Source organism: Sebastes umbrosus, chromosome 18, assembly GCF_015220745.1.
Source record: "Sebastes umbrosus isolate fSebUmb1 chromosome 18, fSebUmb1.pri, whole genome shotgun sequence".
NCBI lineage: Eukaryota > Metazoa > Chordata > Actinopteri > Perciformes > Sebastidae > Sebastes > Sebastes umbrosus.
In genome coordinates, this window is record NC_051286.1 from 4,751,645 (window position 1) to 4,774,810 (window position 23,166).

Consider the following 23,166-nt stretch of genomic DNA (forward strand, 5'->3'; position numbering starts at 1 on the left):
CTGTCTCACAGGCTGTGTGAGTGTTTTGGTAACCCAGCTAGATGAGGAATGACAGCCATCTTGCACCAGGATGCTACATTTAACACATTATTTTTAGTTACTGTAAGACTTGAATGAAGTGAAACCAATGCATTCAGTTTGTCACATATGTATCTGATTTTATTAACACTTTTCCAGAATTGTGCATATGATTTAATAAGTACTCTGCAGAGAAGCCATACTGTATTTGTTGGACACTAACTGATCAGATGTTTTGTTCATACAACACTGGTGAAAAACAGTACTTTGCAGCTTGATATATACTGATAGTAACGATAACCAGCTAGAGACAATACCTTAAGTTTGAGGTCTGTTATCACAGCGTAAATGAGACATGACACAACATGAAATAATACTGACACTGGTGTAGAGGAAGGACCTGAAAACTGCAGGTTACAGCAGTTTCTTCTTCTGTGTTTCTGAATGGAAGACGTCACTGCAGCCAGCTTCTCTTCTGTTTGGTACCTAAACAGCTTTTGGTTTATAACTGTAACATTAACACTCTCCCAGATGAGCGTACCATTCACACACAGAAAATGTAACAATAAAATATTTTATCCTTTTGTCTAGAAAATATGTATTTACAATTATAAATAACTATTAAGAAATAAGATTTCTATGTGTTTGATAAATGACTTTGCATAAAACTGAGAACAAAACAGAAAAAAGAAACACAAAGACACACAGACCAACATAAAGAAACGTAAGAAAGAGTCCATCCCTGCAACCCGTGGTAAAGATCACCTCTTCTAGAAACGAGGAGAATGTGCACGTGAAAATCCAGTGACCGTCAGCACTGTCCATCCTTCCAGGAACATTCATTTCGGTTTACCTCCTTCCACCCTGAGGCTCCCCTGCAGTGATCCCCGTGACCGACCTCTAGCACAGCCAGGAGGTGGGCACCCACTGTGGCTCAGTGTCCAGCTTGTCTATCAGCCTGCGCAGCTCGTGGAAAGCCTGTTCTGGATCCATGTTCACGATGGTCGCGTCAAAGAAGTGGCCGAAATTGAGCTCCATCTCACGGGCCTTTTCAATAACCTCCTTTAGCTCTTCAGGCTGTGCACAGAAAATGAGAACATTGCTCGTTAGACAGAGAGGACGGTGAGTCACTATTCTAAAATGAATAATCTGTTTTGGACATACATGTAAAATGCTTGTATGGTCGTTATTTATTTTTTATTTTAATGATATGAATACTTTGATATTCTGATAGCTCAGCCTGTTCTCATTCCCAGCGTCTCAAATACGGAAGATTGGTGTTTCCGTTGGTGTTTGATACCACCAAACAAGGCACCCTTTAGCGTCAGTAGGAGACGCGCCAGGCTTTCCATTAACTACAATGTAAACCCATCCGCGGCAACAGTAGATGCTCAGAGAGAGTTACAATCAGCTGTTCGCTCATGTCCTGTGTCCACAACGTTCAGTCACATTTTCACTGTACAAACGTAGTTATTTTAAGCCCAACCATGTTGTTTTTTCCTGAACCTAACTAAGTGCTTTTGTTGCCTAAACCTAAGCAAGTCTTTTTGTTTAATTCACAACATTAAGCACGTGTTTACTGCGACCGAAAAGTGACGCCGAGGGATCTGACAAAGCGTCAGAGTTGGGATGAGAACGTGTTGCATAGCTGTGTATCTGTTGGTTATTTCATGATGTGATGCAATATTGTTTATTTTCAGTGTACCAGGAGTAAAAAAAATCAGTTTTAAGACCCCATGAGGTCAAAACAGGACACTAAAAAGCTTTTAATATAACTTCTTTGCTTGCTTTGCCTAAGAGTGCCTGAAGAACGTTGTGATAAACATCTGTGATAAATCTTATATGCTTCATTTTGCTGAAATATGTTCCCCCTGCAAATAAGTGCATGCAGAAACTATGACATTTACAACGTGCATGTTGACTTTTATGAGTGAACACTGTTTGGTGGGTACCTTTGGTGTTTTCCCCTCTGCGGCCAGCAGGGTGCGTAGTCGTTCCTGAGAAGGAGGAGCGATGAAGATGACATAGGGCTTTAGGTTGGAGGTCCTCAGGACCTGCAGTGACTGACGAGAGGAAGAACGGACATACGGATATATGAAATGGAAGGAAGACCAAACCAAGAACTACTATGGCGTCTTCTTTACTGATTATGAAATGTTTGCTATATCAGGGAGCAGTAATGAGTTTTTATCAACCAAAAAAAACACAATGAGATTTATGTGTAGGATTTGAAAGGGCTTAATTATGTTCTGGCCGAGCCCCAATGGTAGAGATCAAGTGCTTTGTAATTAACATGTTAAGACAGAACAAGTACTCGGTGTCCTACCCTGGTGTGGAGGCAGAGCAGACAGATGCGTCCAGAGTTGATGACGTGTCGGGCTGAGTCGGTGCTGGTGCCGTACAAGTTCTTCTCATACTCCCCCGACTCGATGAACTTCCCGGCCGCCAGGTCGGTTTCAAAGGCGGCCCGACTCACAAAATTGTACTCGCGCCCATTCCGCTCATGTATCCTGGAGTTTCTGGTTGTGTCTGAGCCATGAAGGACAGATCAATTTGATTTATTGCAAAACACATTATACTTTGTATTTACTTTATTTATAGTACAACTCTTTAAGTTGTTAATTGAATGTTTTGACTTTAGAAGTTTGAGAATTTTGTGCAATCGCAGTTGAAGAAAAGGTGATGTTGAATCCCAAAATACATAATGTTCCTCATCTGAAATCATGGATTGTTGATGAATATTTGATATCGTCATGCTTTGACAAAGCTTGGACTTACGTGGAACAGCAACAGCAAACTTTTCCGGTTCGATGGACAGAAGCCTCCGACGCAGCTCGTCGTGGCCGCTGTTTGTGGGGCCAATCAGACCGATGGGGCGTTTACGATTGGCCGGCTGGTGATAGAGCGACATCTCCTCATAGGTCAGGATGTCGTCGTAGTCTGAGGAGACAGTTTGGAGGGATTAATGAATCAACATTGACTAACATCACCAAATCCTTTCTAGCTCTTGGGCTGCTGTTGTGTAACTAACTGTAACCTTTGACCTCTCTTTGTAATACCTTAATATCATTCCTGTGTTTGTCTTTTATAACAACGTCTTTCTTCATATTCGACCCTCTCAGTGACACATGACATCACAGTCTGCTACTGTTGGCCACTGAGCAGCATGTGTGTGTGTGTGTGTCTGAGTATATATGTGTTTCTATGTGTTAACCAACAACATCACACATCCTGTCAAGCCTTTAAGGCACCTGCTGGACACCTGTTGGTGCCGCCTCTGATCCCGTCTGTGGAGACAGGACTAATCTGACCTTTGACACACCGAGTCTGTACAAGCTGCTGCGAGAGCGGCAAGACGTGACAACTCGGGCTAACGCGTGGGGTTAACACCGACGATGTGTGTGGACGCTTGGCGAGCTGCCCGGGACAGAGGCGGCGTTTCACCGGTGGCAAACGAGAAGCGACAACTGGAGTTTTGTGGGTTAAAGGTGCAGCTTCTTCTCAGCAGTAGATGTTGAGGAAGAGGGAGCACAGAGAGTTCTGCAGGAATGAGTCCTAAAACCCGGAGATGAGTTAGCATTTTAGCACTTCTGGTTCCCTCGTCTCAAAGTCAATGTTTTTTTTTGAATGGGTTTTTAGTTAGATGCTTGAAATAAGGTCTGTGGTTAACACAAGCTGAAGAGATTTTAACGTGTTGTTCTATGACATAAAATACATCAATAAATACTCCACTTGTGAATTATGAAACTTTTATGTGTCTTAAAAAAGGCAGTTGCTAACAAGTGGCTAAATGAGACTACTGAACGTCATCACGGCGACACCTTTACTGCCTCGTTGCTGTTCTCTCAGTCATGCGACGTGGTGTAGTTCGTTTATAGCAATTTATAACGTTAGCTTTTTACTTTTTAAGATTATATTGCTGAATAAAACGTGTAAGTATCATAAATGTTCATTTGCCACAGAGCTTATTTTCTGCAATAATCCAAAACCCAATGGAAAAATCCCGTTGGCTTTTTGTTGAGGGTATCCGTGCGATTGTAACTTCCTGGTTGGCCTACAAAAAAGCGTCATCCCTGCACCACTCTATTCTTAAAAACCAGTAACCCACTTCTCAAAATGTTGAGCTTCTGAAAAGACAATGAAAAAAAAGAAAAAGTAGAGTCTTACCAATATTTCTGTTCAAGGTAGACGCGCTCTTCTTCCTCTGTTTCTTGCTTTTCTTTGGATACCAAAGCTTCCCTGGAGAAAGTCAAAAATATTTGCTTTAAAAGATGTATTATGATTTCACTTTGTTCCATCCATCTAGACACCACAAACTCGATGTTTATGTGAGTCAGGGAGGGTGGATGCAAAATGTTTGCAAATGATATCTTGTATTTTCTCACCACATAGTGCGTGTTTCAACATTTTTACCTTGGTGCTCTCGACTCCTGTCTGTTATAGTTTTCTTCAAGGTCTCTCTCTGCTGCTGGAAGCTTTTCCCTGAAAAAAAGGGGGAAAGCAAAGATAAGCAGCTCTCCAACACCGTAAATATAGATACACAAAAAGCCCATATTTATTTTAAAATGTTTTCCAGACGTGTTGAGGAAAAGGTAAAAAAAGAGGGCTCGCTTTCCATTTCCAGAGCTTAACCTGATTTTCTTTCAGCCACAACAGACGTGGGTCAGAGAGTAATCGCAAATCATTCTTAGGTGTTTGTTTTAATCTGCTTGATGTGCCAGATGGGCGGCGTTTTCTACCAGGATAGTAGCGCCAGGTACAGACACCTCTCGAGTACTTTGCTGTGACTGTATTCTGAAGTACTACTCGGGATGGATGAGAAATCTTGTGTAGTTTATACATTATTGATACGCTGGTATCATTTTTTATTTTATGTGTGTATCATGAGTTTTTATCAGACGTAAAGCATTTAGAGTTTTACTTAAATGTGATTTACACAGGTTTAAAGGTTACTATCACGCAGATGTGTATCCATCATGAAACTACAGACTGTTAACTTTGTAATTGTTGTTTTTTTCTGCAAGTTGAGACTTTTCACTACTGAATGATGATGATGTTGTTTCTGTGTTACAAGGTTGTTGAGATTTAATTAACTCAAGAAGGCTTTAATACAGTCCAGAAATAATTGGGTTTGGTAAGATAGCAGTTCGAATTTTTTTATTTTTTATTTTTCAGCATTATCATTTATTTGCACATTTCTGCTTTATCAACCGGGTGACCTCGTTCTGAAAACAGACCTGGTCCTCTGACGTACATTGTCAACGTCATTTGCGATGCAACTCCCAATATTGTTGCTCCTTTTCTCACATTTTTTGAGCCACATGCACTGAACAGATTGTGAAAATACCAAACAGGCAAAATGCAAATAGACATAAGAAGATAATACATACAAAATATAAGAATGATATATATATAAAATATAAAACCGTATAGATTTAAGTGGACATACCCTATACATTTTTATTTTAATAGTTTGTACTAGGGCTGTGTATTGGAAAGAATCTGGCGATACGATACATAACATGATACAGGGGTTACGATTTAATACTGTATATTGAGATTTTTTAAATCTAATTTTAGGAAAACTATCATAGTATAAAGAACACACCACCATATGCATAAAATATGAGTAAAAAAGGTTACTTTTATATGCAATCAAAACAGTGGGTACCGCATTTGAATTTATCACAGTCTCTGTAACATCTAACTTCACAGCACTTCTCTGAGAGGGCACATCTCTTTGCAAATTAAATAAAGTCACAGAGTTAATTAGTTATTTTCCTACACCTCTAGATTGTACAGTGTGTTGTAGTTTAGTGTAATGATACAACAACACATATAAAAACATAACTATACAGTTTACCATGCATATATACAGTATGGTTCTTCTAGATTTTTTTGTTTTGGTAGCCATTTGTCCTTGCCGTTATTATCTGTCCTTGTGAAGCAATAAACTAGATATTGATATTCAGCCGTGGTCTGATCCCTACCTGGAACGAGTCCAGCAAGTGGCTGGTTGTCCTCGTCTCCGTCCCGGTAGGCCTGCCACCAGTTGGGGTCATCCTGGCTGATGACGTGGAGGATGTCTCCCTTCTGGAAGGACAGGCCGAGCTCCCGACACGGCACGAAGGGGTCATCGGAGGGGTCGTAGTCAAAGTAAGCTCGCACGTGCATCTGAGGGCAGGGTTTACAACGTCAAGGTTGGCGTTAAATGCATGCATGCAGACTGGCGCTCTCACGCACGCACACTCACACTCACACATCATTAGAGACTTACCACCGTCTGTCTGTGTGGGGCAGGTTTAATTTGAGAGCTCGGGATGAGGAGGAAGGTCAGAGTGCCTTGCATTTGTTGCTGGAGGAAAAGATGAGAAGCAATGAATTAAACATGACAGGGATCACATTTCCATAAAACTATATTCTTTACTGACTGTATTTACATCCAACCTTTAACAACGTTTTATTGCTATGCAGTTGGGTGTATATTCTATTTTGAAAGTGCATCTATTAAAAAAACCCAGCTCAAATACACGGTATGATAACCATCAACTTTCATACCACGATATACCTCTATACTGGTATACCGTTACAACCCTAGTTTCCCATGAATTAAAATGAAGTTCTAACAGAGTTCATTTATTACTGTAAATAATCAAAAGACCACCGGGTAACTTCTGGTCCTCACCAGTAAGTCGTGGACTTCGTTGACGTGTTTCCCACGAATAGATATCCCGTTGATCTCCAGGATCTCGTCTCCCTCGCTGAGAAGGCCACTCTTCTCTGCTGCTCCGCCTTTCACCACCCGACTCACCAACACGCTGTCCATGTCGTTACGTACTGTCGCACCCTGATGGACACACAGACACACACACAGACACACAAATGAAACACCTCAAATCCATAATATTCTCTAAAATAACAGTGAACAGAGACACACAAGTCTAAAAGCAGAAGGAGAGTCAACAGTTTGAATACAAAGAAATATGTTACATAAACTGGGACTTTTAGTCCCTGGAACTACTTTTTAAGGAACTAACTGTTAGTCCGCTGACTATGAAAAAGCAACATGACAACATGTGACGAGGGCTGCTGGTGGTCACAGGACTAAACACACTCTGCAGCCTGCAGTTCAGTGTGACTGCCCGTTTATCTAAAAAACACGCTGGAAAAAGAGGAAAATTAAACTAAGAGCGTTTATCTCCACAGTAAATCATCTGTTGAGCGTTTGATGGTATTTTATTTGTGCTTTAGAACGTTAACATCAAAGAAACAATTCGAAAATAATTTTTCTTTCTCTCATTACAGTATAGCCGAGCTACGTCTCTCTCTCTTCTAACGCTTGCAGATCGATCTCTCTCTCTTTTTCTTAAATTAGTCAGGAAGCCGACAGCAGAACCTAACTTTACTTTTAATGTTATCAAACGTCCTAAATCGATACTAGAGTACTTCCTTGTTTATGAATGAAGCGGTACAGTTGAAGCAGCGGTGCTGTGTGTGTTTGTTTTACCAATCAGCGACGGTCAGCCCTGCAAACTCCACCCCGAAAGTTACGGTACTTTCAGAAAGTACTACCCCCGACCAGGGCCTTTTTTGGTGGTAAAAGGGCCCCTTAAAACGTCCTCAGAACTTAATTTACACCCTGGTCCCTGCAGTCGAAACATTCCTCAAAAGGTTCTTTGTTCCGGGGGAAAGTTCCTGCGATGGAAACAGGGCTATACAGCGAACATCAGTGTGTCATTGCCAATGTTTTCAAATGTCCCTCTGGAGCTCACACTGACAGGCATTTTGCTGCCCTGTTGGTTTGCGGGCACACTGACACTGACACACCCAGATGATAAATGTGAGTGGTGGAGCGTGGCAAAGCCTGAGAGTAGAGACTTACACACAAAGACTTAACAATAAATAACACAATAACATATACTGTATGTCTTTGTTCATCATTCTTTGTGCTGCTCTTCCTTTAAATAACTCAAATTGAATGCTGCGTGGATATTTTTACATTTATATTGTTCTGTAATTATACACAGGACTAACTTAGGTTTTTGGATGTGTAACAACTATCCTTGTTTCGCCTGTGAAGCTGTGAAAGAATACACAAAGACATACTGTGTGTACACGGCAATAACGGAAAGTGGTGACTCAAAAAGACGATGGCGTCTCACCAGTGGAGTGTCGCGGGACTTCTCCAGTCGCACCAGTTTAACCGTCTCTCCGAGGTACTGGATCAGATTTTCCTCTGGCAGTTCCTGCCCCGCCACACCGTCGTGAGCCTGCATCAGTGCCTGCCACATTAAACACACACAGAGACACACATATAGAGACAAACAGTACGGACATACGGAAGTTTTACACATAACAGACAGAGACACGGACAGAAAAATAAAGGAGGAGGCAGCGTGAGGTAAAGAGAATGAATGGCTCGTGTGTCTGTATAGACGTTGTCCTTTACAGCGACTATGGTTGGAAATAAAAATGATAGCATGGTTTACAACATGACAAACATTCATTAAGTGGTTTGCACTTGTTGGTGTAAATGGATGAAAAATATTTTATGGATATGGATGAAGAAATTTCTAAAACTCGTTCCTTAAACATGCACCTGCTACCAGAAGCCCCCGTCTTTTTTAACAAGACCTGTCAGCAAATCCACCTCTAAGCCAGAAATAATACAGAGATTGCTCCTTCACTACATTTAACGTGACAAGCGCTTCGTGCCTCACAATTAATAACCGTCGGTCCAAATTAGTTTCTCTATCCTGCAGCAGGGGTGTGAGGGGACCTAAGAGAGCGGAGGCCGGGCTAAGCTTTGGCGTACACACAATCCGTCTTAATCTCCACCCGCATTTAGGAGTCAGGATCCACCGCCATCAATCATCAAACACCTTTGGCTTCCCTGCTTGGCGAGGAAACTGTGTCCTACACTCTGAGAAATAAAAGGTGCTAACTAGAAGCATATAGGGTTCTTTGGCTTGTCCTAATAGAAGAACGCTTTTTGGGGTAACCTCCGGTTCTGAAGAGTGAAGCCAATGTAGAAGTGTCTTAAACTTACATTATTTCTAACAGCCAGCAGGGGTTGACTCCTCTGGTTGCAAAAAAGAAGTCTGATTGTATAGAAGTCTATGAGAAAATGACCCTACTTCTCACTTGATTTATTACCTCAGTAAACATTGTAGACATGAAAAAACGTTGGACTTGAGGGGGCCCTATTCCCCTCACACATGTACCTGTCCATTCGTTTTGGGTATGAGGTTGTCTTACCTGTACAGACTACAGGGTGACTCACGTGAGCCTCCGCTCCCCGCGGACAACAACATAATCTGTTTTACTTTCAGGCTCACATCACATCATGCTGCCCCCCCCGCTGGCTACATGGATCCAGCTCAGTGGAGGGGTTAACAGGCCAATGAGAGAATCGGTAGTTCACAGTCAAGGAGGTCAAACATCAGACCCCCTGGTGCTCCAACGTCAGAACCCTCAACCATAAAATCACAGCAGCGTCACACACCTGAGGTCTTTTCTCACCTTACTGCCTCTCTAATGGACGATAATGTTTGATAATGTGGCGACAGAAGAATCACTGAAGCTTAAACTGACAGATGTAGAGCATCGGCAGTTCAAGCCACTTCAAAGCAATGCAATTTGAATATTTGTTTGATTCTTTTCATGTTGACATCAAATGCTAAACAGATGTCTTACTGAAGAGATGCACGAGTAACTAAAATCAAGTGTGTGCGGCATTTTATAATGAGACCTGCCTGTACCTGTGATGTCTAATCGTTTCTGTAAAGACGGAGGAGGTGGCACACCTAGGCAATGTAATATATGATCCATAGAAATAGAATATTATAATATTACTAAACAGACAAATTGGACCTGGTTAAACTGTCAGCATGCTAGATGTCTAAACAAGTGGACAAAGAGACATAAGTTATGACTATGAGCTCCCACAACATCACAATAATCTTGCTCATAACTGAACATTAGAAGTTAAAGGATTAAAATGTAATAGTCAACTTTTTAATTAGGGTTGTTTTAATGTTGAGATTCATGTAATTATATCGTCATGTAATTACATCAACTGTCTGGCAACATCCACCTTGTCAGTAGGCCTGTTGCAATTATTACATAAATGCCTGATTGCGATTATTTGAGCTGACTGCGATCATTTTGCATAATTGTTGGATTCCACAATCAAGGGAATTTAGTTCTGGTTGAAAAACCCAATCACAAAAGCACCACAACACCAAAAGCTACAGACTGTCTTCAACACACACACACACAACATAAATCAGCAAGATCTTTTACATTTCTCATTGCCTTTTTTTCTTAATTAATTTCAAAGAAGTTGACGTGCACTCTGCTGCAAAGAACGCATCAATCGTGCCTTTTCATTACCAGGAGAGCTGGCCCTCATTACGACCTCATTTACATAATGGCCTTTCTTGAGTCGCCCACTGGATTAATCTTTAGAACAAAACACGGACTAGTTGACCTTGAAAAAATGTACTTTTGAACATTTTAAAACAAAGTCTAATAATAACAGATTAAACTAATTTGTCATACTGCCCTGCCAAAAAGGTCTTTGGGCAAAACAATAAATTCTTGCCAGTTCAAGGGACACCAACATGATACAACCTCATGACTTCCTTCATAAAATAGCTGCTTTCTGTATCTTTTCTGATGTAAAGTATACTGTATGATGATGGAGCAATCTGCCAGTTGATCTGACTTTTATCTATCCATTATGACAGAAGGTGGCAAAGTGAAACTGTCCTTCAATTGCCTTGAGCTGGTAAGCAGGTAATTATAATGGACAATTATATAGTGTACTTAACTCTGACATTCCAGTGGAAGGTGCAAGAGAAACAATTAACCCATTGGAATAAGTACGTATAACAATTATTATGTTTCCAGTATTCCTATTATCAGCAATATTAACTAAATAAATGAGTTGGTCTATAAGGCACTGCTGAGTCTCCCTGGTGATGTCTTGTAATAAAATCATTGGTTATAATTATGAGTCACAACTGGCGAGCTGATATCTGACCTTGAGATGAGGATTGGTGAGCAGAGCCTTGAGCTCCAAAACCTCCTTCTGATGGTTGGACTGGAGAATCTTCTGGACCTGAACAGAAACACAGACGCAGAACTACGGTGAGGTGAACTGTTTGACTGCCACTAAGAGGTATAAACAGGGTGACCAAGTAAAGTCAAGAACACATAAAGAGTTTAGCACCAATAAAACCTTAAACTATCAGGAATTTTTTGATGGAATTTTTACAAATATGATCAAAAGAAGGGGTGTAAATCACAAGTTTCATCACGATACAATATTATATTGATTATTTGGAAAACAATACAATATTTGCTGATATCACAAAGTCTGCCATGATACGATTTCAATTTGATTCAATTCAGGGGCCTGCGATCGATATGAGACGATATCATAAGTTACATTTCTATCAACTCACAAAAGGCAACTAAAATATGATTTGATAATTGTATTACTGGGCTCTTCCAGACATTTAAATAAAAAGAATACAAACAGACCTTCTGTTGTTCATTATAAAGTGCCACATTTCATGTTTAGGAAGGAGGTGCACTTGGACGGAAATGGTGACACAGACGTGTCATGGGAATTACAAAATAAAGGCGCATTAAAGATGATGATATCGATGTTTTCATCGTCGATGATATTGGATTGATGCTCATTGAATCGATATATCGATCCATATCGATGTATCGTTACTCCCCTAATCAAAACTACGATCAAAATCTCTAATCAAACTTTTTTAAGTTTAAAGTTTCAAGTCACTAGAACCAAAGTCATGTCAAGAATTAAGTATTTCTTTAAGACAACTAAGGTGAGAAAGGAGCCAGAGGCTTGAACTTCTCTCTGAAGCTCTCTTTTTTTCATTCTTTACACAACTAATTTTGTCACTTTTCACATGAACAACCAGGTGCAACACTGTGAATGTCTTCCCGGAGAGAGACTGTATTATGGCCGGCTTTTCAGAGTGTGGTTATTTGGAACAGGTGCAAACGTATTTGATTTCCAACGTGTTCAGACAACACGTCGTATAAACTAGTTCTTTTCTAGCATTACCTGGCCCTAAGCCATGTGTCTCAAGTCCTCACATCTGACATCTGAACACATTAATGCCCCCCAGAGGACGCATTCTTTGGATTTTGGTGACTCAGTGACCCATTCACTAGCACAGACCTCAGGGCAGACTGTCAACTTTTTTACTCATCATATCTCAGTAACATTTGTGCTGAGATATCCCAAACACAAAACAATCCAAAAACCTCACGAGTGTTTTACATGCACTGCTTTCTAGTTGTATAACAGGTTCTACAATAATACCCACGAGTCTCCCCTTTACAGACATGCCCACTTTATGATAATCACATGCAGTTTGGGGCAAGTCATAGTCAAGTCAGCACACTGACACACTGACAGCTGTTGTTGCCTGTTGGGCTTGAATTTGCATGTTATGATTTGAGCATATTTTTTATGCTAAATGCAGTACCTGTGAGGGTTTCTGGACAATATCTGTCGTTGTTTTGTGTTGTTAACTGATTTCCAATAATAAATATATGCATATATTTGCATAAAGCTGCATGTTTGCCCACTCCCATGCTGATAAGAGTATTAAATACTTGACAAATCTCCCGTTAAAATACATTTTGAACAGATAATCTCCGATTAAGCGCGATTAACTATGGACAATCATGCGATTAAATATTTTAATCGATTGACAGCCCTATATTTGACCAAATTTAACAAGCATAAATTTGGAAAGTATCCATCTAAACTTCTCTCTCTCTCTTCCATGGTTTTTCAGACTTTCCACTCTGTTACATGGTTCAATTTGAACCATTTGGTTCTTGTGTTGTCATTTAGTGGGGAGATGCTATTGTTTGTGGCTTGGACTCTGTACTGAATCATAACAGTCGACTTTTTTCTGTTCTTTTCCTCCGTCTTCCTGCCTCTTCCTCTTCATCGCCTGTTTGGAGCTTAGTTCATCCATTACACTAATTGAAGCTCTCACTAACAAGGTGACGCACTTTCCCCTCCCCCCCTGTCCGCCCCCCCAGCCGCGCTGCGCCTCGGCCCACACTCCTGTAAGCTGCTGGAGTTTCTTTTTCTAGCTGCCCAGATCCTGGCCTCCTTCTTGCGGTGGTGCTGCGCCGCTCAGCCTGCACCGAGGGCTGCTGGGAGATTAGTTTACCCAACAGCCAATCTGAGTGTCACACAGCACAGCCACTTAGTTTAGACACACTGCAGCTCAAACTATTACGCGTTGTTAAGCGCTTCGGGAGCTGCGAGTGCACACACTGATTTACTGTACGCAGGAAGACAACGTGTCGTGTGTGTGTGTGTGAAGCACAACAGATCATTTTACTCAGCCCCGCTATCCTCAAACCACCCCTGTCAAGAATACAAATTCTGTAGCAGCACTGCTTGGTGTCCTTTGAATGAACTCTCGCAGCCTGTTTCGTCAAAACAAGGTTGACTCTTACACATCTAGCCATCAGCTAAAAATCACACAGCGCCAGTCTGACTGCGCTGAAAAGCCTGTATTACATTCTTTCGTGTTACACCTATCAAAAGTTGACACTAATCCTAATGAAGTGCCTATTGTGGGTGTAGCCTGTCATTGTTGTATAGAGCGTCTACCTAATTCATAGCAAACCATATCACAGTTTCTGTCTTTTTACGGGGACCGAGCGCTCTGTGTGTGTGACAGGCTGCATTTGAGGCTCGGCTCTGCAGGGACACAAGTCAATTACTGTCGCTTTGCTTCACTAGAGACCGACCGGCTTGTGTTTTGTCAACGGGGAAGGCAGGTGTGGCACATTCCCACCGACTCAAAGCTGAATACTGAGAGGGTTTCTTGCTCTCTGTCATTCTCTGTACCGGGGCTCAGGAGTCAGATCTGTTATTTAAAGGGATAGTTAGGGTGTTTTGAAGTGGGGTTGTATGAGGTACATATCCATAGTCAGTGTATGTACATTGCTTTGCTTACGTGCGGTAACTCCTGTCTGTTTCTCCGGCGTGCCGACAGTCTTCTACTATAGGTAATACACTGACTATGAATAAGTACCTCATACAACCCCCACTTCAAAACACCCGAACTATCCCTTTATTTAGGAAACAGCAATTGGTGGATGGGGGAATCAAATATAAAACACTGTGATGTTTTAGACAGTTTTTTTCTTCCAAACTTCCTTGTCCATCTCATATGTAGAGCATCTCCCTGTCATGTTACCCTCTTTTCACTCTAATTCACCAATTTAACCCGTTTGTTCCCAAAGACTATGTCTAGTATGATAAGGAAAAATGCCACAACATTTGTTTTGATTGGTCAAAAGTCCAAATTAGAAACAGTTCAATTACCATTGTACTTTTTCTTGTCAGCCATTTTCTCTCTATCTCTCCTCTGACCTGAGTTAAGAGACCCCAGCAGATCAGTAGGTTAAAAGTTCATGACCTACTTCAAAGGCCGATATTAGTAAGTACAGTTTCTCAGTGCCCCTATTGGTTTATGCAAGTTTCTCTCCATTGTGTGTGGAATAATAGAAGCAAATACACATCATTTCTCAGAGTGTATTGAAACCCATTGAAACTAATGGAGAATGGCTCCTCAAGCGAATGTTTCCACCTGCTGTATGACATGTTTATATAGAATATATAGATAGGAGCCCCCCGCGTGTGTGTACTGAATATAATAAAAATCCCTTCATTTTTACTGCTTATTCTAGTGCATTTTCTACCATTAAAAAAACAGTAGCCAAATATAGTATGATAAGAAAAACACGTTTCAGCTAACCCATTTTGAAAATGTCTTCAGATTTATGCTTAGGCAAGCCCAGAGGGTACAAATGGGTTAATTTCTTTCCTCCTTCTGCCTCTTTTCACTTTCTTTCCAGCTCACTCATTTTCCATGCATGGGCTGGATCCAACAAATGCCTCATTTTTTGTTTTCACTCACCTTGTTAACCACAAGACAATTTACATTTCATAATTATTCAGACTGGCATGGCTGTCTTCTGGGCAGCTTTGTTGAATTAATCATCATCGCAAGCAAAGATTCTTCACGCTTCACTGAGTTTGTTCAAACACTTCACCCACAGTAGGTACTTGCCTTTAAATATGAGCTTAACATGGTCCAAAATACAAATTGGTGAATACAATGTTAGCGCCTTTATGACTGTATGCACAAACTGTCTCCTCTGTGGAGTCCCCTGTTCGTCTCAAGAACTATGGAATAGATTTTGTGGCATGGTTAAAAATGTAAAATGTGAAAATCAAAGTTATTCATTATTCCTGGGAAAAGTCAGTCTATTTTCCCCAATTCAGTTTCTCCTAGAGCTGTTGAGACTAAAACAACCATCATTTACAAAACTAAAATGCAATATTAATAGCAAGGTTACCACTGAGCTCTTACTTTTCCATAACTTTTCATACTGCAGCAAAGTCAAAGTGTTTCCACATAATGTTTGTTTTCATCTTTAAAGCTGCTAAATGCGAGGTTGGGAGCATTTCTATTCCCTCCGCACAGCTCTCAACATGGCGACGGCTGAGCCGGCAGCTCATAGCTAACGGTGATAACAGTTAGCCGTATGAGAACAGTGCAGAGCAGCAGCCGTGTGCTAGCCAGCGGAGCACGCTCATGCAATAAAAGTATGCACGCCCGGCCTGGATTACAACACACACAGGTACACATCACTCCTCCATATCTTTAAATAGCAAACAGTTGTTTGATGCTATATTAATGCTCTAAATATCGTATAGAGCGCCTTTAACGAGTTGTTTCAAAGCGACCATTATGTATACCTCCTGGCAGAGATCCCCTGCTTGTGCTGTGAGGGGTGAGGTGGGACTGACTCTGTTCATCTGCTGGGACACAGCGCCGTAGATGGCGTAGGCATTCCTGAAGTCCTCCTTGGCAACGAGCTGCATTATCAGCTCCACATCCTGCTGGCTCTGCGTATCACTCAGGCAGTGCTTCGCCCTCTTCAGGGCCTGCAGAAACTCCGTCAGGTCTGAGGAAGATACAGAGACGGTGAGGGGAACAGTACAGAGGCAATACAGAGAAACACAAGGTCAAGTCTTCCATCTCATAATTCAGGAACACTCAAAATGCTGAGAGCTGTGGGTGTGCTTTTGCAAATTAGGGTTCAAGTTGTTTGTTATTTCTAAGAGAAAGTCACTTCATATAATATGCAGATGTCCATATTTAGGAGGTTAATAAAGAACATTTGATGACTTTTGGCAGCGCAAACATGAGTCTAGGTAGACTGGATTTTACCCCGCTGCTTTCTGAGGTGTGATGCCTGCCTGCCTGTCCACACCTGTCTGACAGGTGTGTCATACATGTAGGGCAAAACTGTGTATTATTTAAGAGCTGCGGTGGAAGATTTCCAGTATGTGGGAGTTGTCTATTTTGGGGATATTTTTCTCCTCCAGTGAGAGGAAGAAATGAAGCTGTGGGTCTGCAGTGGAGGTCTAGAGTTTATATCCTGAGCCACCTGAGTCTTCATTTCTATTCCAGTCAGACTTCTTTGAGTTGCTGCAGTGTTTACACTGGAGATTTATCACAGCAGACAGTATGGACACACTTTATAGGATTTATTTTCTGCTACAACTTACACTCGACAGTAATGTTCATCATATATTAAATTGAGAGGAGTAGAATTCATAGTTGAAAGGCCCAGGTTGACCCAACTCCAATACCTATTATAGTATATTAGTATAAACTGTATACTAATCCTACAGAAATGCATGTTCAGGGTCACAAAGTTAAGTCAGACAAGGCAAACGTGTGTTTATCACATCACTGTCTTCGTAAGAAAAGGGTCTGATGTTTGCTGTATATAGACTATCATATGAAAGATGTCAGAACCCTCTGCAAGACAATCACTCCTGCTCTCACTCGACACTCTTTGCTTTAAAGTAAATTCAACTAATTGTGCCAATTTACTGACTGACTGATTTAATAATGAGCCAACACAAAATGTTTCAATTAATTTGTGTACACAATTAATAAATTTCTTTAAACATATTGTTAAGTTATGTACACAAAATAGTGCAATATATTTTATATAGTATATACATTTTGTGGACATAGGCATGAAAAAAGCATCAAAAACAACTAATCGACTAAAGAAATCTGAATCGACTAAAACCAAAAACGGCCGATTAGTCGACTAATTGACCAAAGGATGATTTATTATTGCCGCATCTGCGAGGGTTGCGAGCGTCCGCACGGCCAAAGTGATGTCACACCATCAGACATGGCCCTTCGTGGGGTTTCCGTACGGCAGGTTTTTGCCCATCCGTGCACATCCAAATTTTCTGACTAAACGGATGCAGATGGGCAGAGAAAATGGAGAACATTGAGGAGCTTTGAGAATTTTGGTTTTGCAACGAGGAGAAACTTGCACGGAGTATAAAAGATCCAAACGTTTCCTCGTCCTGATTTCACGTCAGCTCATGTCCGTGTGACCGTCCTTGCGGAAGGTATAACAGAAGCTTAAGAGCGGGCAGCCTTACCCTTTTTAATTATCAATATAATTAATCAGAAATGTTATTTTCCTGTGGCAACTGGTGGGCTCTGTGCTCTTCAGTATAGATTTATGACCAAGACCCTAACTAGTGGAAATGGTGAACAACCCCTAAATCACATCCCCCTCCTCCGCTATCGCCCTTTGCTCTGAACCATCAATAGTCATTGTTTTTACTCCCTTTGTTTTCACTAAATGTTTGTAAAACCTCACAACTCCCTATTCTTATCTGAGGTCTAGATTCCTCCCCCTCCTTTGTGACCTTCTTTCCTCCTTCCTCCCTCTTTGACCCCCGTAGAGACCTTCTACTGCCCTCCTCCTCCTCTCAACTCACCGGCTACAGGATCCTGGGAGCATGTGTCTTTGGCGGCCTTTTCCTTCCCCTCGAAGGTGGGATTGTCAATGCCCACCTTGGGGTTCTGAGACAGCTTCTTGAGCCTCAGTGAAGCATTAGGGTCGATGTCATGCTTCCCCCTGATGTCCTCCTCTCTCCTCTTCCTCAGCTCCTCCTGGTAGTGCTGAATCCTCTCCATGTGGGCACTGCTTTGTGGAGATTTGACAAGGCTGCTCTCCTCCCCCGGACAGTCCACTGCTCGCTCCCTGTGGCCCTTGGCCTGACTGGAGGCCTCTTGAACATAACCGTTCATATGGGACATGATCATCCCGGCTGCAGCAGCAAACAGCTCGAACCAGCCCAGTGTTCACTGAGATCTGCTGGAGTGATACGAGGCACTGTTCAACACAGAGGCCATAGCACGCCAGCGGAGGATGTCGTCCTTTGTGTTCTTTCTGTGATCACTCATCCTGAAATACAAACAGACAGTTAAAATGTAGTTCCCTTGTTATTTTAAGCAATTTTTACTTACTTTAAAAGTATTTACATGGTAAATAAAGTCAAGTAATTTAAAAATTCTTCAGTGACTTCCCCTATTGACTGTAACTTTTATGGCATTCTTAGGAAACCATAAATAGAAGTTGAAGAGTTTCATTGTCCCCTCTGAACACTTTATAGCCTTAGAGTCTTAATAAACATTGGACCTCAAATTTTGGAACAAAACTGGTCTGTTTCGTGCAGAAAACAGCAGAAAACATGACCGAAGATGAGGTTGTTTTGCTCTGCAGCGGCAGGAAACAGGGAATGATCAGATCATATTTTATGTTTCTCAGGAAATCAACTCAAACTCAAAATGAACAGAAAACAAAACCCTCGTCAGTTAGAAAAAAAGTTTCACAGATAACCGACAATCTTTTCAATCGACAGAAAACTATTTTGGTAATCGTAAGTGTTCTTTTATGCAAAAATGACAGAAAATGCTGCCTTTCACAAATGAAAATGACCTTCTTTTCTCTGTTTTATATCATATTAAAGTGGACTTTGAGAAATTTAGATGGACATTTTTCACTATTTTCTGATATTTTATAGACCAATTTAATTATACATATACATATATATTGACATTAATACCTATATATTAACAATAATACATGTTTTCTTCCTTCCAGTTGATCAGTGCAAACATTGACTCCTACCTCCTCTCATCCATCACACCACTAATCTAACTCCTAACATGGAAAGCTCTCTGGCCTCGGTCACCTGAAATCCCTTCAGTTCAGCATCACCCAGCAGCCTTTTGCTCTGGTACACCTGTCCCCGACTGTTCCGTCCTCATGGACAGCTTAATCAAAATATCCGTCTGTAGCCCGTGTACGGATGTCCAAATAAAGATATCGCACACAACTACTTCTACCTGATCTCCCCTTGTTGTGATTGACATGGATAATAATCTATTTTAAGGATTCTATGTGTATCTGGATTAGCAAATTTGGTAGTATGACTGGGAGATGTTCACTTGGAGTTTATGTTAGTTCAATTTGTGAGAAAAAAACAGAAAATAAAGTTGCAAAAACAGAAATTGAATGAGGAGTGAAAGTGTCTTGTGCAGGCCAAACATAAGAGTATCTAGAAAGTATATCTTCATCTTTCACATAATGACATTAGCTTATCTTTAAATACCATACAGTGTCTTATAGGGCTCTCTTTCTCCCAACCTGCTATGCCTAAAACACACTGCACACCTGTTTGCATATTTCCTGGCAGCAGAATTGTGAAAAAGAAAATAACTTACACCTCATTACTACTCAACATTTAAAGACACCTTTCTTTGTACATGGAGGAAAAACCTCAAGTACCAAAAAGGATAAACATGCCACTGAAAGCCACCTTATGTCATATAGTCAGTCATACACATGTCACCTGCCTCCTCATGGCTGGCATCCCTCCCCCTCTTCTACCTACTTCCCACAGCTAATTACGGTTGGCAGGTCTATCCCCCAGCTCTTGGACCGAGCTCCCAAACCCCTCCCCTGCGGAGGCATTTAGCTGCGTTTAGAATGGCGGTGTACGGCTGACAAACAGCAGACTGCCAGCGGGCCATCTGTTCCTGTGGGCTTAATTAAGCCTGAGATCTCATGGCCCTACTCTGGCTCGGTGGCCACAACAGCACTGGGAGGGATGCTGGGAAGGGACGGACAGAGGGGTAGAAGAATGAGAATGAATGGAGGTGCACACACCCACCTAGACGAGGGCTGCACGATTATGGCCAAAATGATAATCACGATTATTTTTTACAATATTGAGATTCTGATTATTTATCACGATTACTCATTGATTTTAGGGGCAAAATATTTTTTATTGCAATTTCATGTTTAAATAAACAGAGCACTGATTTCACTGTTTTCTGGCTGTTAGTTTTGGAAGCGCTTGATTTGTCATAGAAGAGTAAAGAAAGTTACTCAAACTGATTAATCGATAATCAAAATAGTTGGTTAAATTAATTTAATAGTTGACAATGAATCGATTAATCATATACAGTGTTCTCCTACTGAGCACCACCTTTCACGCTACTCACTCTGCAGTGCAGTAAATAGAGAATTTATGAGTGAAAATAGTGCTAGAATATCAATAATTATTACTTGACTTAAATGCAAAATTTCATAAGTTTTAGATGTATGTTGAAAATAACTCAAGTTGTATTTATTTGCTGAAAAAGGCTGCGGGCTTGCTCAGGCTGTATCTGTTTGGCAACGCCTGGAAGCTGCGTGACATCCTCTTGGATCCATCTCTTCATATGTGTTTCACATTATGTGTATCATTTCTATCTTGTCGCATGGATTGTCTTTGTTGTATTTTCATTATGTTGTTACTCTCATTATGTTGTCTGTCCATCCTGGAAGAGTGATCCCTCCTCTGTTGCTTTTCCTGAGGTTTCTTCCATTTTTTTTCCCTGTTAAAGTTTTTTTTGTTTTGTTAAGTTTTTCTTCATCCGATGAGAGGGTCTACAAAAATTACTTGTTGCTCCTAGAGTAGTAGAAATATGTTAAACCACTAGAATTTGTTATCATAAAAGTACTGAAAGTCTCCTAAATGATGTGTAAACTGGGCTTCAGTTGGTTCACCCTCCACCACCAGATCTCTGGCTATAATTAGCCAGCTAATGTTACATGAATAGCCTGCATCTTGAGGGTGGAAATAGAAAATACTCTCATACACTAGTCATAGTTCTGTGGTTTAAAAACAAGCAGCTGCTGGTTTAGCTTGAGGTTAACTGTTAGGATTTCAAAATACTCCTGCTGGTTTACAAAGCACTGAATGGTTTAGGGCCCAAATACATTTCTGATCTTCTGCTATGATGTTATGAACCATCCAGACCTCTCAGGTCGTCTGGATCAGGTCTGCTTCGTGTCCCCAGAGTCAGAACTACACATGCAGAAGCAGCATTCAGTTTTTATGCATCAAATATTTGGAACAAGCTCCCAGAAAACTGCAAGATCAATCCAACTCTGAGTTCTTTTAAATCAAAGCTTAAAACGTTCCTGTTTGCTGCTGTTGCCTTTTATTAAACCAGATAATGATCTTATAGGACACTAGAGCTTTTACTCTTGTGTGTTATATTTAAAGGAGGACGGTCTGCAGGACAGATAATAATGCATACAGTGCACTTTAGACTAAGCTTCTGAAGTTACCCTGCACTATACTCATTTTAACAGTCTCTTCTGCACTATATGCGCTGTTTTAATAGTCGTGTATCGCAGCTGTTACCCTGCACTATATTCAGTTTTAATAGTTTTCTTCATCTCCTTGTATTTTTACATCTGGTATATTTTTTTTGTACTTTGTAATTTGCACTACTAACTTTTTTACTGCCTTTTTACTAACATGTTTTTGCACTATGGAACTGTGATGCTGGAAACTTGAATTTCCCTCGGGATCAATAAAGTTACTTACTATCTATCTATCTATATATCTATCTATTTTAGCTTCTATCCTAGCTTTTATTTTTAGCTTGTTTTTATTTTCTAATCTTTAATGTTTTTATAACTGTTTTAATTATGTCTTAATGTTCTTTTGCACTTTGTGGCAATGTTCTTGAATGTTTATGTAGAGCACTTTGAATGCTGAAATGTGCTATATAAATAAAGCTGCCTTGCCTTACTATATCTAGTAGTTTGGCACAAGGGACTACTGTTTTTTCAGGCAGAACTGGTGTAATAGAGAAATGTAAGACTACATATTCCACCTGAGAAATCTAGTCTTTCTGATGCAAAGAACTTGATTCATGCTTTGGCTTTTCTCTCTCTCTGGACTGTTGTTACCTTTCAAGCAAAAATGACAAATATTATCTGGTTTCAGCTTCTCAAATGAGAGGATTTGCTGCTTTTCTTTGTCATATATGACAGAAAATGTAGTATCTTTGTGTTTTGGACTAAACAAGCTAATTTAACTGTTAAATCCAGGTAACTGTTAGCATTTAAATGACTCAACTGTGGGATTATAGTCTATTCTATTGAGATAATTACCCTGTTTTAGTGTAACTTTACAAAACAGCAATGATGTAGCACATTTAAACACAGTAGAAATACATTTAGAAACACACTGTTGTTAGTTTGACTGTGTAATATTGAACTTTGTGTTAACAATAGCAGCCAAGTTAGCTTAGCTTAGCATCCGGGTAACTGCGGAGCTTAACGGTTCTAACTGTCCCGTAACAGACTGAGAGTACTCACCACTCCAAAACTCAGTTTAGGTAACGAGAGGTTATTCCTTTTTAATCCAACGCGATGAAACTGTGTGTTTTCTTCACTCAGAGACGGTGAGGAGAGGACAGAGTGTCTCAGAGCCGCTGCAGTGAGTGTTTCTTGTCCAGCAGCTCAGACGGGACACTTGTGTCCATCGCTGTTGTGAGCCGTCTCCCTGGCAACAACACGGCTCCACAGCGCCCCCCGCGGCCGGTGACGGAATTACACCATCTACACAAAATACTGCCAGTACTACAAAATAAAAGTAGCAATACCCCCTTATAAAAATACTCCATAAAAGCCTTGCATGCAAAAAAAATCGTAAAAAATAAATAAATATACACACATATATATACATATATATATGTGTGTATATTTTCTATTTCTTTTGCATGCAAGGCTTTTATGGAGTATTTTTATATTGTAGTATTACTACTTTCAATTATCATCTTTGTAGTAGGCCTACTGGCAGTATTTTATATATATATATATGTATAT

At 40.6% G+C, this 23,166-nt stretch overlaps 1 protein-coding gene across 2 annotated transcripts; it reads right to left on the bottom strand.

Annotated features, from left to right (window-relative positions):
- Nucleotides 1-132: 132 nt before the first annotated feature.
- mpp5b (membrane protein, palmitoylated 5b (MAGUK p55 subfamily member 5)) lies at nt 133-22,854 on the bottom strand. 2 transcript variants are annotated; one of them, XM_037750942.1, is made up of 14 exons: nt 22,657-22,854; nt 17,927-18,396; nt 15,863-16,071; nt 11,066-11,143; nt 8,181-8,288; nt 6,704-6,865; nt 6,296-6,373; nt 6,009-6,192; nt 4,432-4,500; nt 4,186-4,257; nt 2,797-2,958; nt 2,345-2,547; nt 1,971-2,081; nt 133-1,095 (listed from the first exon to the last, which is right to left on the bottom strand). In XM_037750942.1, the coding sequence occupies exons 2-14, from the start codon at nt 18,252-18,254 to the stop codon at nt 919-921; spliced, it is 1,941 nt and encodes a 646-aa protein (XP_037606870.1). In that variant the 5' UTR covers nt 18,255-18,396; nt 22,657-22,854; the 3' UTR covers nt 133-918. The 2 variants fall into 2 exon arrangements, with proteins under 2 accessions (XP_037606870.1, XP_037606869.1); XM_037750941.1 differs by having other exon boundaries at nt 8,181-8,300.
- Nucleotides 22,855-23,166: the final 312 nt, after the last annotated feature.

Bases quoted from the DNA above. Each gene is read 5' to 3' on its own strand.
- mpp5b (XM_037750941.1), bottom strand. From the start codon at position 18,254: ATGATCATGTCCCATATGAACGGTTATGTTCAAGAGGCCTCCAGTCAG. The intron at 8,301-11,065 runs GTCAGATATCAG...TTAATGTGGCAG, and splicing joins TCACCAATCCTCATCTCAAG to GCACTGATGCAGGCTCACGA. The intron at 6,374-6,703 runs GTGAGGACCAGA...CTTTTCCTCCAG, and splicing joins ACGAAGTCCACGACTTACTG to CAACAAATGCAAGGCACTCT.